The sequence below is a fragment of the Notolepis coatsorum genome (assembly GCF_963971535.1).
Source record: "Notolepis coatsorum genome assembly, chromosome: 2".
In the NCBI taxonomy this organism is placed as follows: Eukaryota; Metazoa; Chordata; class Actinopteri; order Aulopiformes; family Paralepididae; genus Notolepis; species Notolepis coatsorum.
In genome coordinates, this window is record NC_140166.1 from 57,992,783 (window position 1) to 58,008,588 (window position 15,806).

General features: G+C 43.8%; 1 protein-coding gene across 1 annotated transcript in view; it reads right to left on the reverse strand.

Annotated features, from left to right (window-relative positions):
- Positions 1-3,199: 3,199 nt before the first annotated feature.
- Positions 3,200-15,806, reverse strand: part of clpxa (caseinolytic mitochondrial matrix peptidase chaperone subunit Xa) — a 56,727-nt gene continuing 44,120 nt past the window's right edge. The window contains exons 9-12 of the mRNA XM_084308167.1: positions 15,085-15,384; positions 13,278-13,370; positions 10,750-10,856; positions 3,200-5,053 (exon numbers count right to left, since the gene is read on the reverse strand). Of these exons, the coding sequence (XP_084164293.1) occupies positions 4,963-5,053; positions 10,750-10,856; positions 13,278-13,370; positions 15,085-15,384 (591 nt within the window). The 3' untranslated portion in view covers positions 3,200-4,962. The remainder of the gene's footprint in view (positions 5,054-10,749; positions 10,857-13,277; positions 13,371-15,084; positions 15,385-15,806) is intronic.

Sequence of the window (15,806 nt, forward strand, 5' to 3'; positions counted from 1 at the left end):
ATTAACCGATTGCAGAATGGGTACAATACAGTACGGCTCAATACACACAATTGTTAAGGGGATGCAGACCAGAGAAAGACTTTCGTCTTGTTTACATCAGGGTCCCCATTTTCAATTCATCAGGACATATAATATGACATACATGACATACAGATAGACAGTACTGCTACATCTATACATTTATGACATACCAGATTTGCAAATACAGTACTGTTTGTGATACAAAAAGAGTCAAAAAAAGGGAGTATATACATTTGACGTAGAAACTGTACATTGGAGGAGATTATAGGACAAGTAATATTTTATTTTTATTTTAACAACAGCATAGACACTGTTGTCAGAATCCAAACATTCACTTCGCAGATGTGATTTTGAAGTAACTTCCATGGAACCTGGTTCAGAGTGTTTTCTTTCCATGTGACGTTTCAGATTCTTCTTGTTGATGACTACTGCACACTGGGGACAGGCCACCGATATAGTCTTGCTCCTCCTCACTTGTACAGTGGCTACTGTAGCATTGTGCTTATTAGTGAGCTGGTTCTCACTGGTAGCCTCCACAATGACAACCTTGATGGCAGGCTCGTCAGTGTCAGTGCTGATGGCGTTCTCACTGGCTGTACGGACAACCAGTTCTTTGACCTTACTCTCTCCGACACCTCTATCCACATGCAGTGTTTCTGTACGGTGGAAGCTGTTCCTGCACAGGGCCAGATGCACTATAAACCGGTCTTTCTTCTCAAAATGTGTGGTTTTGCAGCAGGGACAGTGGAAGTGACCATTGCCCCTGCATTCCAAATTGCACTTAAAGATGGTGTGATCTGGAAAAGATATGTGCACCGATCAGCCATAACATTAAAACCACCTGCTTAAACCCGTGTTTATATAGAGTGTTTATTTTTAATCATGAAAAAAATTGTTTAAGCAGGTGGTTTTAATGTTATGGCTCTGATGGTGCATGTCAAACTGCAATGCTTTTGTTTCCACATGTTGGTCCATCATTTACAGGAGTTACCAGTGCAAGAAAACAACATGCAATGAATACAACAGGGAATACCTTTGTGCTGCACTGCTTGCCTTTTGTGTCTGTCCAGATGTGTTAGGACCTTGCTCCTAAACGTTGGCTTAAACACACCAGGCTTGCAGAAAGGGCAATGGTATGCTGTGCAGCAGTTGACACATGGTTCCAGCTGAGGAATGATTCCCCTCATCTGAACTGTAATGTGTAGGCCTAACTAGAGTACATTACAGTACAGTGCGGGAGGGGATATTTTGGTTAATTAAGAATTGTGATAATTAATCACCAACTAACCATGTAGCAACCAGTAGTAATAACCAATAATCCCCTTAGAAACCACACAGGCTCTGCCACACCTAAACGTAATCTCACAAGTTGCAAAAACACTTCTCAAGAACAGATAATCACCCAGACACAAAAACCGTGCTACATATGCATTACTGACATAGAAAAAATCAAACAGAAAGACATAAACAGTCACTTTGCACAGGGTGTCCAGTTGTATGCGTTTAGCATTTAGATGATTAGTGTCATGGTTCCTGCCACGCAGCGCTTCCTCCCTCTCTCTCCATCTCTCTATTTCCAAACACAACCGTGATAATTAGATAATTTAGGATTAGATTTAGACTATTGGATTATTAGATTATATATTCCAACTATATTTATTGTAGGGCAAAATAACTGATATACATACCCTCATCTCGCACCTTGTTGCTCATATGCACATGTCCAGAGTTAATAATATTGTATATTGTTTACACTGCCTTTTTATTCTATTTTTACTTCTCCACTGTACTATAATTATGTGACCTGTACCTCTGTCTTCTACTACCTGTACCTCCCCTGCCCCCTCCCCATGCTGCTGAATTTATCTTATGAATACAAGGTAATAATAAGGCTCACCTTGTCATTTTAACCTGCGTGCTAACTAACTGCATCTGCTTTTGACGTTCAATTACGTCAGACGTACTTCGAGATACTTCCGTACTTTCCGCCAATCAGCGCGCGTGTCCTGTCAGCGGCAGAAGTGTCGTGTGGCTGGCGGAAGTTGCCCGTGAGCGGATATCTCCGGGGATGCAGCTGGACCCTATTGGCTTTATCAGCACATAGCGAAACGAGGCATACATAGTTTAACTTCAACACAATGCAGTGAAGAAGTGGGGTTTGTTTACATTCGAAAAGCCTGCAATTAGTCTAGAAATATTTTTACTCTTTATGTATGATTCTATTTTATGTCATCATGAATGAAAACAAAATAATTTTGAGGCACTGTGAATCAAACTTAAAGGTTATAATATCTTTATGTAGACTATTAAAAAAAAAACATTCAGAGCTTTTATTTATTTTTTTATCCACTTTTTCTCCTTTTTCGAGTAGGGTAAAACTGCAGCCTATGCTATTGCCTTTTTCTGTGTTTTTCTCCCATCCCAATTTAGTCGTGCCAATTCCCCCCTCCTCTGTCTTTGATCGTTGCTCGCATGTGCCCCCCACTGGTCGGTCGACGGCTGATAGATACTATCGCATGTCCCGTCCGATACATGCGGAGTCAGCCAGCCACTTCTTTTCACCTGCCAGCGCGGACTCTCATTGGCGAGGTGTAACGTGTGGGAGGCTCACACTACCCTCGACATCTCCTGTCTCTGCTGTGCAGGCGCCCTGACCGACCTGTAGGGGTCGCTGTTTACAACGACCAGATTACCACCCATCGACTCCCCTCCCGAGTCAGTATGACGGCCGGCCCAAGCCGGAGGCACCGCTGACAGCCGGATTCGATACCGGTGTCTCTCACGTTGGTGACGAGCGCAATGTCCGCTGCGCCACCCAGCCGCCAAGACATCCAGAGCTTTTAGAAAGGTGTGGAATAAAATTATAGCTTCCCCCCCAAAATATAATTTTTAATTAATAAAAATGAAAAATGTGTCTTTACCCGTCTGTCAACTGGACGTCTGCATGTCGCATACCGGTATTTTGAATGATTTCTCAAACCAGAATTCTGCACATCATGTTATGATTTCTCAAAAGTGACTCAAAAACACTAGCTGGCTATCACATACTGTACTTAACGCCGATGTCAACAGTGAAACCCAACACCTGTAGCACCTTTAAGCCCAGAAGCTGAGATGCACATCTTCTCACCCCACTGTGTGGTCACTTATCTGGTAAAGAACAATAACAAGACCATCATTCAACATGTCACAGTATTCCTTTAATGTTAAAAACGTTCCCACGCCTCCAGTTCCTCTACTTTACAGTTTGATCCCATGCAGACGGTGCGTCGTGTCATTATTATGCACGTTTGAAACTCACCGCAGAGCGCAGGGCAAACTGACCGTTAAAACGGAAGCCAATGTCTGGCCAGTTCTGGAACAGAATGGGCTGAGAGAGACGCGGGGGTTATGAAACAAAGTCCATCAAATGTCATCAGTGTGTTTCTATCCCTTTTATCTTGCTATTTGTCTACATTATTATTTACCTTTGTACATTCTCTTCCAACCATAGCCAGTGGTGCTAGTGTCCGCAATCCCCCAGATGCTTATATATATACCTGGACATATTCTGGACACCAGCTGACACCTCGGTACATGTCTCTTAATAAGACGTTGACACGCTGCTGTTTATAATGTTTCTTTGCGATGAAGTGAACGGAATATATTGCTTGTATTACCGTGGAAACAGAAGTCACACAGATGACTGGACTCCAGATGCCCCCGTGTGCCGGCTAACGTCTGCACATCGCAGCGATCATCACGTTTGGGGTCTCGTGTGTTGTCGGGAAGGATGCACGTTTATCCGGTTAACCCTTTACTATCACACAACCGACGGCGATGCTCCATCATTAGCATCATTAGCTCCATGGAGCATCGCCGTCGGTTGTGTGATAGTAAAGGGCTAACCTTCTGTATTGTCACAGTGAAAGGGTTAACCGGCTGTCGTGTGGCAGTGAAAGGGTTAATTGGGATATATAGTGTTGTTCACATGCGCCAAGTCATAGATGCATAGAGTACAGTATTTAGTGAATATCAGAATGTTAACGTGCTTGGTGGGAAATGTTAGTCCAGGACTAAGAACACAGTTATGCCCGGGTTGAGTGGAGAAGGTTACAGAGTGCTTAGCTGTAGCCCTGTAGCTAAGAACGGTGCTAATGATTGATTGATTGATTGATTTTATTTGACATAATAAAATACAATACACGGGTGCATACAGTATAAAAATATATCAGGATAGCACAAGAAAGTCCTTAAGACTTATTTCCATTGCGGTCCCAATTAAACTTTAGGAAAAGGTCCGGCCTGAGTGTAACGCAATGTGTTTAACATCGATACAACTAAATAATGTCAGGCACGAGGAAATCACCGTACAGTAGCTCTACATTACTTCCGATACCGACTCTGTACTGACTCTGTACTGATACAGCACACTGAAGACTAGTCCCCAGCCATCAATCAATCAATCAATCGATCAATCAATCAATCTGATCAATCAATCTGATCACATTCACAGTACAATAATTGGGCTTAGATCATTACATTTGCGGTCACCGGGAAAATGTGTGAAATATAACTCCTTTGTCTACGTTAAAAAGACCACAATTTTCCCCCACAAAGTTGTGTGTGTAAAAAAAAAAAACGTAGCTTTGCTTTGATTTCTGACCCGTTATATCTGGCTCCTGGTATCAGATTTGACTATATTGCATACATTCTCGACGACACCCAATTTGAAAGTTTTTAACGTTGGCCCAATATCCCAGACCGGCACCCCAACCAGGCTTCTCTCTCTAGATCTAGGAGATGCTCTAATGGACAAAAACAATATTTTTTTTTTCTCTTTACAATCCGACAGGTCAGCATAATCGAGGCTGAATGACTCCTCCTGGCACCGGACGATGTGTCTCCATAGTGATCTGCATTTTCAAATCGCGATGCCCGCGAGGTCCCTGCGGCGTCACGTCAGTTGTTGGCCACGTCCGCCTGCCGCGGCCAGCTCTCCTCCTCCACGCCTGAGTCGTACTCCTCCTCCGCAGACTCCTTCAGCGGGGCCCTGGTGGTGAGACACAGAATGACAGGCCGTTAACGAACATCAACGTTTATTTTGTACATTATCTAACGTTAACACGAACCTAAACTAACGTTACAACTAACCTAAAGTTAGTTTAGGTTCGTGTTAACGTTAGATAATGTACAAAATAAACGTTTTCCGCTGCTATAAACGTCGCACTTTTATTTTGAAAACCCCAGAAAGGAAGTCATTATATATGCTTTACCATCCTGATCTGTGTTAGCTCAGAGCGTCCGGTATATAACAATACCAGCCATTGGATTACTGTTTTCTAAATTGGGGAGGCTTTTAATCGTCAAGGTAAGAGGATTTCAAGTCATGGTATCCATAAATTTCAATCGGTTCAAATCCTTTGAATGAATGAGAATGTCAACAATCACGACGACACGTTGAAATCACTGGCTGCGCTCAGAGAGGAGTGGTTAGGCAAAAAAAAATCTGAGTATATTTGCTTATAAAACGTAATTGTCTAATTCAATAATTTTTTATTTCTCCACGTGGTGAATACACAGGTCACAACATGTTTACATGAACGTTTTGGAGTTGTATTTGGAGTGTATTTCGTGACTGTATACAGTGTAAGGGAACATCAGGCTCCTGATCTCCCCCACTTCCAGTGATGAAGCTAAGCTACGCTAACGGAGCGACTGTTCCCAAAGCTAAATGCACGCACAGAGACAAAAAAGGTATGTATCTTCTTGTCTAACTCCAGGGAAGATGTTAAATAAGCTAATTTCCCAAAATGTTGGAGTTTTCCTGACAATGTGTCTTTTTTCTATGAATCCGTTCTGGAGCGTACAGACCGGGAGTACAGAGAGTGAACGGAGACCACCAGCGCTTCAACACGGCGCTCACCTTCGCTGCTCTAAGCCTCAGATGGTCTGATGGTGAGACACAGCGGTAAGCCGTGCTTCGTGTGCTGCTTAGAGGGGTGTCTCTCTCACCAGACCATCTGAGGCTGGAGCAGCGAAGGAGAGGGCCGTGTTGAAGCCTGTTGAAGTGGTCTTCATCTGCTGCGTACACACGCTGTCCACAACTTCATTCATTAATACAATCATTATTTAAGGGTGTGTTCACACCTGAAAGTCCGGGGATAGTCCGGACTTTCTGGTGGACCAAATGTGAAAATGATACATTGTTTGATTTTGGTCTGCGTTCACACTACCCTGTTTGGTGCGGATCTAATTTGTAAACAAAGGACATGCTGTCGCCAAGTCGTTCATCTATTGGACTAGCACTCACAAACGTAAACAGTTGCCGACAGCGTCTCTTGTGATAAAGCAGAGAGATACTGTCATTACGAGCGTGGCGCCAGTCGACTAGAGAGTAGAGATATATAGAGAGAGAGAGAGAGAGAGACTGTCCACGCGCGGCGCCAGTCTAGAGAGACAGAGAGAGGGAGAGAGAGGCAGAGAGAGAGACTGTCCGCGCGCGGAGAGAGAGAGAGAGAGAGAGGCAGAGAGAGAGAGAGAGAGAGAGGAAGAGAGAGACTGTCCGCGCGCCTGTCATTCATTTGAGTTGGGTCGCGCGCAAGCTGTCACTTGGCGCTGTCAAGTTGGGTCGTGCGACCGCCGCCACTAGGCACCTGTCACTCATTTGCTCTAGATTAGATACTATATAAAGTTCGATCGCGTTCACACCAACAGCAAATGAACCATGGTCCACTTTGAAACGAACCGAGTCCCAACTTTTCAAGAGGACCATGGTTCGGTTGTTTGGTCCTCATTATAGTTCGGTTTGCGTTCATACCTGTACAAACCAAACGGACTATCGATCTAAAGGGACCATGGTCCACTTAAAGTGGACCAAACAGGGTAGGTGTGAACGTGCCCTAAGACACATTGTACTGAAAAAGCAGAGCTTTTAACCCATTGAAACCGGGAAACACATATATAATGCGTATTAGCAGGCGTTTTAGGTCTAAATGGGTTATGTACTTAGGGCTGCACGATTAATCAGGCAAAAAATCACGATCTCGATTCATAGACCTATGCGATCTCATTTCTAAATTATGGCAATTCTTTTTTTACTTCAAAAAAATTTTTAATAAAAAAAAAAGTTTACTTAACTTTTTTAAATGATGACGACGATTCTGTTATTTTGTATGTTACAAGAGACTTTTAAGTTTAAGTCAAGCACTTTGATATATGTTATGTTTAAGTCAAGCCCTTTGATATATGTTATGTTTAAGTCAAGCCCTTTGATATATGTTATGTTTAAGTCAAGCCCTTTGATATATGTTATGTTTAAGTCAAGCCCTTTGATATATGTTATGTTTAAGTCAAGCCCTTTGATATATGTTATGTTTAAGTCAAGCCCTTTGATATATGTTATGTTTAAGTCAAGCCCTTTGATATATGTTATGTTGTCCGTTTAAGAAAGAGTGGATTATTTTCCCCAAGCAAGTAAACGACATTGTTAGTGTCAACTTTGACCCACTACTAGGCAAAATCTCAGCGGATGTGGAGAGATGGGCTCCCCTTTTCTTGTCACTATGGGGCAAGGTCAATGATCTTAAGATGAACTGCATTCCCAGAGTAAACTACCTCCTCCAGTCACTGCCGATAGCAATACCTAGCAAGTATTTTAAACAATTTGATAGAATATGCAACACATTCCTGTGGAACGGTAAAAGACCCAGGATGCGTATTGGTAAACTACAACAGCCTGTGGACAGAGGTGGCCTGGGTCTCCCCAAATTATTACTATATCATTATGCTTACAGTTTCAGACATATGACACAGTGGGCCCTGCCCCCTGAGAGAGCGCCTCCATGGTACATAATGGAGCAGTCGGTATACACACGGCTGCCCCCACTGTCGTATATTACAGCTAAATTACCACCAACTGCCCGAACTCACCCTATTATCTCTCACTTACAGGCCGTATGGAAGAAGGTGTCTCGCATCTTTCATATCAACCCACATTTAAGCCTGTCAGCTCAGCAGGTTTATGGGCCAACCCAAAATTGTGTATGCAGATCCCCCTTTATGTGGAAGGAATGGATAGACAAAGGCATCCTCACCCTGGGGGACCTCTATGAAGACGATGCATTAAAATCTTTTGAAAAACTGATTCAACAATATCAGCTGGCCAACAATCAATTTTGGAGATATTTACAATTGAGGCATCTTCTCATACGCACATTTGGCTCTCCACAGACCCTCCCCCAGGGTCCAGACCTGCTGAAAAAGATTTTGGCTATTTCTGGGTTGGGACATGAGGCCTCGGTCTACTATTCCATGTTTATCGACAGGGAGGGCAGTGGGATCTCCTCTTAGAGCTGCCGCGATAACCGCATTACCGCGGTATCGCTGTTGCATCACGCTCACCGCAGAGTTAGGCTGAATACCGCGTCACTGCTGTTTTTTTATCATAATAATAAAGTTGGCTTGCGGCTTGCGGCTTTGCAGATATACCCTACTCGGTTCCAAGCGACCCTATTGGGTAGAAGTGGTACCAGAAAAGTCATGTGAAACATTGCAGACCACTGACTGGTCAGAAGAGAGACGCGTCACAGTTTGGAGGCTCTGAACAAAAACAGAACGCTGCCATCTTTACTGCCTCGCTAAGGATGCATTTCATTCAGGATTTGTTTGCGACAGAACCAAGTGCAATAAACAAAAAATAATGGATTCACTGTGTATTCTGCCTTATTTATTGATGAAACAAAACCGACATCAACCCAATTTACCACCGAGCGGAGAGTTTAGTGTCACAACAAGATCGCTGATGTGTTAAGTTTGTTGTTGTTATTAGCCTAATACTACCGTCAGCCGATATACACGAGAGGTAACGTTAAACCCGGGTTGCTTGGTAGAATACACAATGAGAGGTAACGTTAGCTTTGGCAGAATAGACGCAACGAGAGTATGGTTAATGTTGTTATTGATTGATTGATTGATTTAAACTGTGTTAAACTCTGGCTTGCTGCAAGCCCTCGGACATGGCTAATTGGCTATGCCCACGGAGCTTTCAGTGTACACAAGCGAGCGGCCCCGCCTGCATCCCCACACGGAGACAAACGGAGTAGTACCTGGCTGCAGTGGAAAAGGAACGAAGTACCAGGTGCCTAAAGCGGGTCGAGTCGAGTAGGTACTATGCAGTGGAAAAGCGCCATTAGACTAGAGGCAGGCTATAAGAGTAGACTACTAAAAAAAAAAAAAAATGCATTCAAACTTTTTTTTTTTTTTTTTTGTGCGCACTGTGCGGTAATAACCGCGGCGGTAGGAAATATTTTGCAAATTTGTGCGGTAAGGAAAATATCAATACCGTGGCAGCTCTATCTCCTCTGCTCTCAAAATAGTCTGGGAAAAGGATCTAGGGGTCACATTTGAGCAAGAGGACTGGGATATAATCTCGGGATCCCCAAACAGGTGTCCAGGGATATTAGAACAAGGCTAATACAATTCAAGATCTTCCACCGCATTTATTGGACCCCCTCTAAAATGTATAGACTGGGCCTGAAAGAGAACCCAGATTGCTGGAAATGTCAGACAGGGGAGGGGGACCTAGTCCATGCACTCTGGTCATGTCCGAAAATCTGAGACTTCTGGAGTAACATACATGACTACATCACAGAGGTCACAGGGACGGAGTATGAGTTCTGCTCTGGTTTATATATCCTGGGGGATCCCTGCAGTCTTAGCCATATCGCAAAGCCCCTAGCTGATTGGATACAGACTAGTATTATGATAGGCAAACAGATCATAATGAGAGGCTGGAAGGCACCAGAAGGCCCATCATTCCGAGAGTGGAGTGGAGAACTGGGTAGGGTAGCTGCCTATGAGAAAATATCTTTTAGTTTAGGAGAGAAAGGAGACAAATATATTAGTAAATGGGGGAAATATTAGCAATTTCACTCACTATAAAAGGAGGGGGGGGCACACTTGTCTAAGACAGCGACGATGCACATGAGTATATAATACCTGACAAATGCACCATGTGTATGTCGACAAGAATGGCTCTATGTTTTAATGTAGATTTATTTTTTCGTTTGGTGTTTTCTTTTTGTTTTGGTAATACTTCCCATTTTATTCTCAGCTTAGTCTAATTTATCTTTCTATTTTTTATTTTTTTTATGGTCGAATTTTTTGTTTGTTTAGGTTTACTTATTCTTATGTCTTTATTTTTTATTTTATTTTTTTTCTGTCTTCCCCCCCATATGGGGGTTATCAGTGTAACCTAGACGTTAGGGGTCTAGGTGTCTGTGTCGTCCTCCAGGACTGACCCATGCTGATGCAAAATATGTCATTCATTGTATTGTCCTGAAGTACTGTGTGCAAAAAGAAGAAATATGCAATAAAGTATAAGTCATAAAAAAAAGAGAGTGCAACAAATGATTTTATTGAAAAAAATAAGAATCGTGTGAGAGAATCGTGATCTCAATTCTTGGAGAAAAAAAATCGCGATTCACATTTGAGCAAGAACCGCGCAGCCCTAACTTAAACTACCACCCAACTACTTTAATTAAACTAGTAATTGAACTACAGGAACGACTCCCCAACACGGTCTGTAGATGTAAGTACAGTGAGTATAGTGTCTCACCTGACGGTCTGTAGATGTAAGTACAGTGAGTATAGTGTCTCACCTGACGTATGTCTGTAGATGTAAGTACAGTGAGTATAGTGTCTCACCTGACGTATGTAGATGTAAGTACAGTGAGTATAGTGCCTCACCTGACGTATGTCGGTGGAGACTTCCCCTCCACCGCGTCTTTATTCAGCTCCACCGTCATGATGTCGGAGTTCGGGACGTCAAACATGGGGTCCAGCAGCAGCTTCTCCTGTCGTGATCAAACAGATCAAGATGATTCAGTTGATGGATTATGCTCTGCTTCATATAGATACAGTGGCAGTGGCTCGGGAGGTAGAGCAGCCGTCTGGTAATCCGGAGGTTCCCCTAGTTCGGTTCCCGCTCCTCCCGGGCAGCGTGTCGATGTGTCCATGAGCAAGACACTTAACCCCCTAACTGTGCTTCCGATGAGCAGGTCGGCACCTTTGGATAACAGCTTTGGATAACAGCTGCTATATAAATGCACCATTTACCCCAGGGTTCATAATCACAGTGAAGGAAGGCCCTCTGGAGCACATTTTCAGAATATTCTTACAAAGCAGAACTTGTTGTGTGGGCTAAGCATGAGAAGATCCCGTTAGTAGAACGCTAGACCACTGGCCTGCAGGCTTCTGCTCAACACGCCTGTTCTTCATGATACTCCCAGCCAATCATTTGGGGACACATTTTAGTCTTCCCCAAGACCCACGGGAATCTAATATTAATTATTATAAAAAAAAAGAAAATTTACAAGTCTGTTATTAATTTCAATATAGAATATTCGCTGACAGCCCTACAAGTACAATCAGTTACTGCACACTACATCACCCCTGAGTGGAACATGGAAAGCCAAACTCCCCCCCCCCCACTGTACCGAAAACCCGTACCGAACCGTGACTTCAAAACCGAGGTGCGTACCGAACCGTGGTTTTGGTGTACCGTTACACCCCTAGTACAGGGGTTCTCAACCTTTCTGCTGCCAAGGCACCCCTGTGTCCAAAAAAATATTCCAGGGCACCCCTACATACGATAAAGACTTTTGCGGTCCTGTCTTTTTTGCTACAATGATGACAAAAGTGCTTGCTTTCAAAATAACGTTTATTTAACCCATTGAAACCGGGAAACAAACAGAAAATCATGTATTTTATTTTTAAATACAGAAAAATATCAAAGTACTCTGTTGCAGCTGCACTGTTTTCCATAAAAATAACATAGTGTGACCATTTATCAAACAGAAAATCATGTATTTATTTTTTTAAATACAGACAAATATCAATAAAGTGCTATCTGTTGCAGCTGCACTGTTTTCCATAAAAATAACAGTGTGACCATTTATCAAACAGAAAATCATGTATTTATTTTTTTAAATACAGAAAAATATCAATAAAGTGCTATCTGTTGCAGCTGCACTGTTTTCCATAAAAATAACATAGTGTGACCATTTATCAAACAGAAAATCGTGTATTTATTTTTTTTAAATACAGAAAAATATCAATAAAGTGCTATCTGTTGCAGCTGCACTGTTTTCTATACAAATAACATTGTGACCATTTATCAAACAGAAAATCATGTATTTATTTTTTTAAATACAGAAAAATATCAATAAAGTGCTATCTGTTGCAGCTGCACTGTTTAAAAAAAAAAAAAAAAAACGAGTGTGACCATTTCTCAAAACAGAAAATCATGTATTTATTTTTTTAAATACAGAAAAATATCAATAAAGTGCCATCTGTTGCAGCTGCACTGTTTTCTATAAAAATAACATAGTGTGACCATTTGGAAATATTATTCTAGTGAGGTGACGCTTGTTTATGACATCACATCCTGCCATTCTTTGTTGACGGTCAGGGACACAATGTTGACGTATAAAACAGCTATATATAAATAATCTGCAGAGTGCCTTTTACTGTTTATCTGTTAAATACAGTTTTCATTCATTCATTCACATTTTGTATCATAATAATAACAGCAGCGGATACACTCACTTTGTCTGCACTTGGCGAGTAGCCCATCACCGTAGCCCAAGCGTGTAATTAGCACGCTTGTGATCCGGTCTTGAACTTTCCATAACGTGTCTCGATAAATCCATTTGATTAGATCCAGCACTGAATGCATTTAGTAATTATTATCACGACAGCCGCCCGCTTTGCAATTCATTGATAACGGATCAGAGCCGGCTCTGTAACGGAGATAGGACCCGCGATGTGACGTCACACGAATGCGACTTCTCTGGAAATGCGTTGGAAAATCTGTTGGTAAAAGCAATGACGCCTGACGCGGACGTTAAGTTGTTTCTATAATAACTTTACGAAACGTGTGAAGACATTTTGATCGATTTCTTTTTTAGTTCATGTTATTAGATTAGGCAATTATTGTATACACATGAAGCACTAGATAGACTATTTGTTTAGTTAATAGTTGTCATTCTATATTCTTAAAGAAACATTCCCATCAGGCATCTCGCGGAACCCCTGACAGCTCTCCGCGGAACCCCTGTGTGCCGCGGAACCCCTGTTGAGAACCGCTGCCCTAGTACATATACTATATAAAATAAAAAGATAAACCAGGTGGAAGCATCTTGTAATACAGTAGGTGTTATAGGTGTGTTATTATCATAGCATGGGAGTAAAAAGCTTTTTTTCCACCCTCTCACCATGATGGAGCGGAGACCTCGAGCGCCGGTCTTCCTCTCCAGAGCCATCTTGGCGATCGCCCTCAAGGCGTCCGGGGTCACGTTCAGGTCACACTGAAATCATATCACAAAACACTGTCAGACAACAATGTATAGGAAACACACTTTTACTTTTACATCTCTCTCGTGCACACACACACACACACACACACACACACACACACACACACACACAATCCTAATGTTGGGCATTGCTCTGTTTGGTATACACTTTGGGGCATTGCTCTGTTGGGTATACACTTTGGGGCATTGCTCTGTTAGGTATAGACTTTGGGGCATTGCTCTGTTTGGTACACACTTTGGGGCATTGCTCTGTTGGGTACACACTTTGGGGCATTGCTCTGTTGGGTACACACTTTGGGGCATTGCTATGTTGCGTACACACTTTGGGGCATTGCTCTGTTAGGTATAGACTTTGGGGCATTGCTCTGTTAGGTATAGACTTTGGGGCATTGCTCTGTTTGGTACACACTTTGGGGCATTGCTCTGTTGGGTACACACTTTGGGGCATTGCTCTGTTGGGTACACACTTTGGGGCATTGCTCTGTTGGGTACACACTTTGGGGGCATTGCTCTGTTGGGTACACACTTTGGGGCATTGCTCTGTTGGGTACACACTTTGGGGCATTGCTCTGTTGGGTACACACTTTGGGGCATTGCTCTGTTAGGTATACACTTTGGGGCATTGCTCTGTTGGGTACACACTTTGGGGCATTGCTCTGTTGGGTACACACTTTGGGGCATTGCTCTGTTGGGTACACACTTTGGGGCATTGCTCTTTTGTTTATACACTTTGGGGCATTGCTCTGTTGGGTACACACTTTGGGGCATTGCTCTGTTGGGTACACACTTTGGGGCATTGCTCTGTTGGGTACACACTTTGGGGCATTGCTCTGTTCAGATTCAGATTCCTTTATTGTCACTTATTTCAGTACTTTACAGCAAGAAGAGTGAACATCTATTTATTGTGGTCCCTCGACTACAGCAGCTTCCAATAATAAAAATACAATAGTTTTAGCATAGAATAAAATAAGATGACTAAAACAAAGATTACTAAATACAGTTCTAAAAAATGTGCATTGCAGATCAGGATGTAGATATTATACTATGTAATTGAATAACAAAATGGCTATGTACAGTTCCAAAAATTTTGTGTGATGTGCAATGAGCAATGAGCAAATTTGAGCAGTGTGTAAATACAGTTTTTTATCGTCAGCAGCAGTGTTCTCAAGTGTAGTCCAGGGGGGGGGGGGGCGTCAATGGGCTCTGTTGACGAGTCTGATGGCTTGGGGTAAAAAACTCTTGGCTATACACTTTGAGGGGCCTGGTACCGTAGAGCCCGTAGACCCCGCCTCACCTTAACCATGCTGAACAGGGCCTGGTACTGTAGAGACCCCGCCTCACCTTATCCATGCTGAACAGGGCCTGGTACTGTAGAGACCCCGCCTCACCTTATCCATGCTGAACAGCGCCTGGTACCGTAGAGCCCGCCTCACCTTATCCATGCTGAACAGCGCCTGGTACTGTAGATCGCGCCTCACCTTATCCATGCTGAACAGCGCCTGGTACTGTAGACCCCGCCTCACCTTATCCATGCTGAACAGGGCCTGGTACTGTAGACCCCGCCTCACCTTATCCATGCTGAACAGCGCCTGGTACCGTAGAGCCCGCCTCACCTTATCCATGCTGAACAGCGCCTGGTACCGTAGAGCCCGCCTCACCTTATCCATGCTGAACAGGGCCTGGTACTGTAGAGACCCCGCCTCACCTTATCCATGCTGAACAGCGCCTGGTACTGGGGCACCACGGCGTTGCGCGGCTCGGTCAGGATCCTCATCAGGCTGTCCTCGTCCAGGCTGTGCAGCGGCACCACCACGGGCAGGCGGCCCACGAACTCGGGGATCATGCCGAACTCGATGAGGTCGCGGGCCTCCACGTGCGTGAGCAGCCGGTCCTTCTCCTCGATCTCCAGCACGGCGTCCGTCTCCCCGCTGCTGTTGGCCAGGTCGGCCGCCGCCGCCGCCCGTCTGCCCTGACCCACGCTGGACGGACTGCCGAACCCCAGGTACTGCAAGAGACACACCAGGTGGTTAAGTCCAGGTACTGCAAGAGAGACACCAGGTGGTTAAGTCCAGGTACTGCAAGAGAGACACCGGGTGGTTAAACCCAGGTACTGCAAGAGAGACACCAGGTGGTTAAACCCAGGTACTGCAAGAGAGACACCAGGTGGTTAAACCCAGGTACTGCAAGAGAGACACCAGGTGGTTAAACCCAGGTACTGCAAGAGACACACCAGGTGGTAAACCCAGGTACTGCAAGAGAGACACCAGGTGGTTAAATCCAGGTACTGCAAGAGACACCAGGTGGTTAAACCCAGGTACTGCAAGAGAGACACCAGGTGGTAAACCCAGGTACTGCAAGAGAGACACCAGGTGGTTAAACCCAGGTACTGCAAGAGAGACACCAGGTGGTTAAACCCAGGTACTGCAA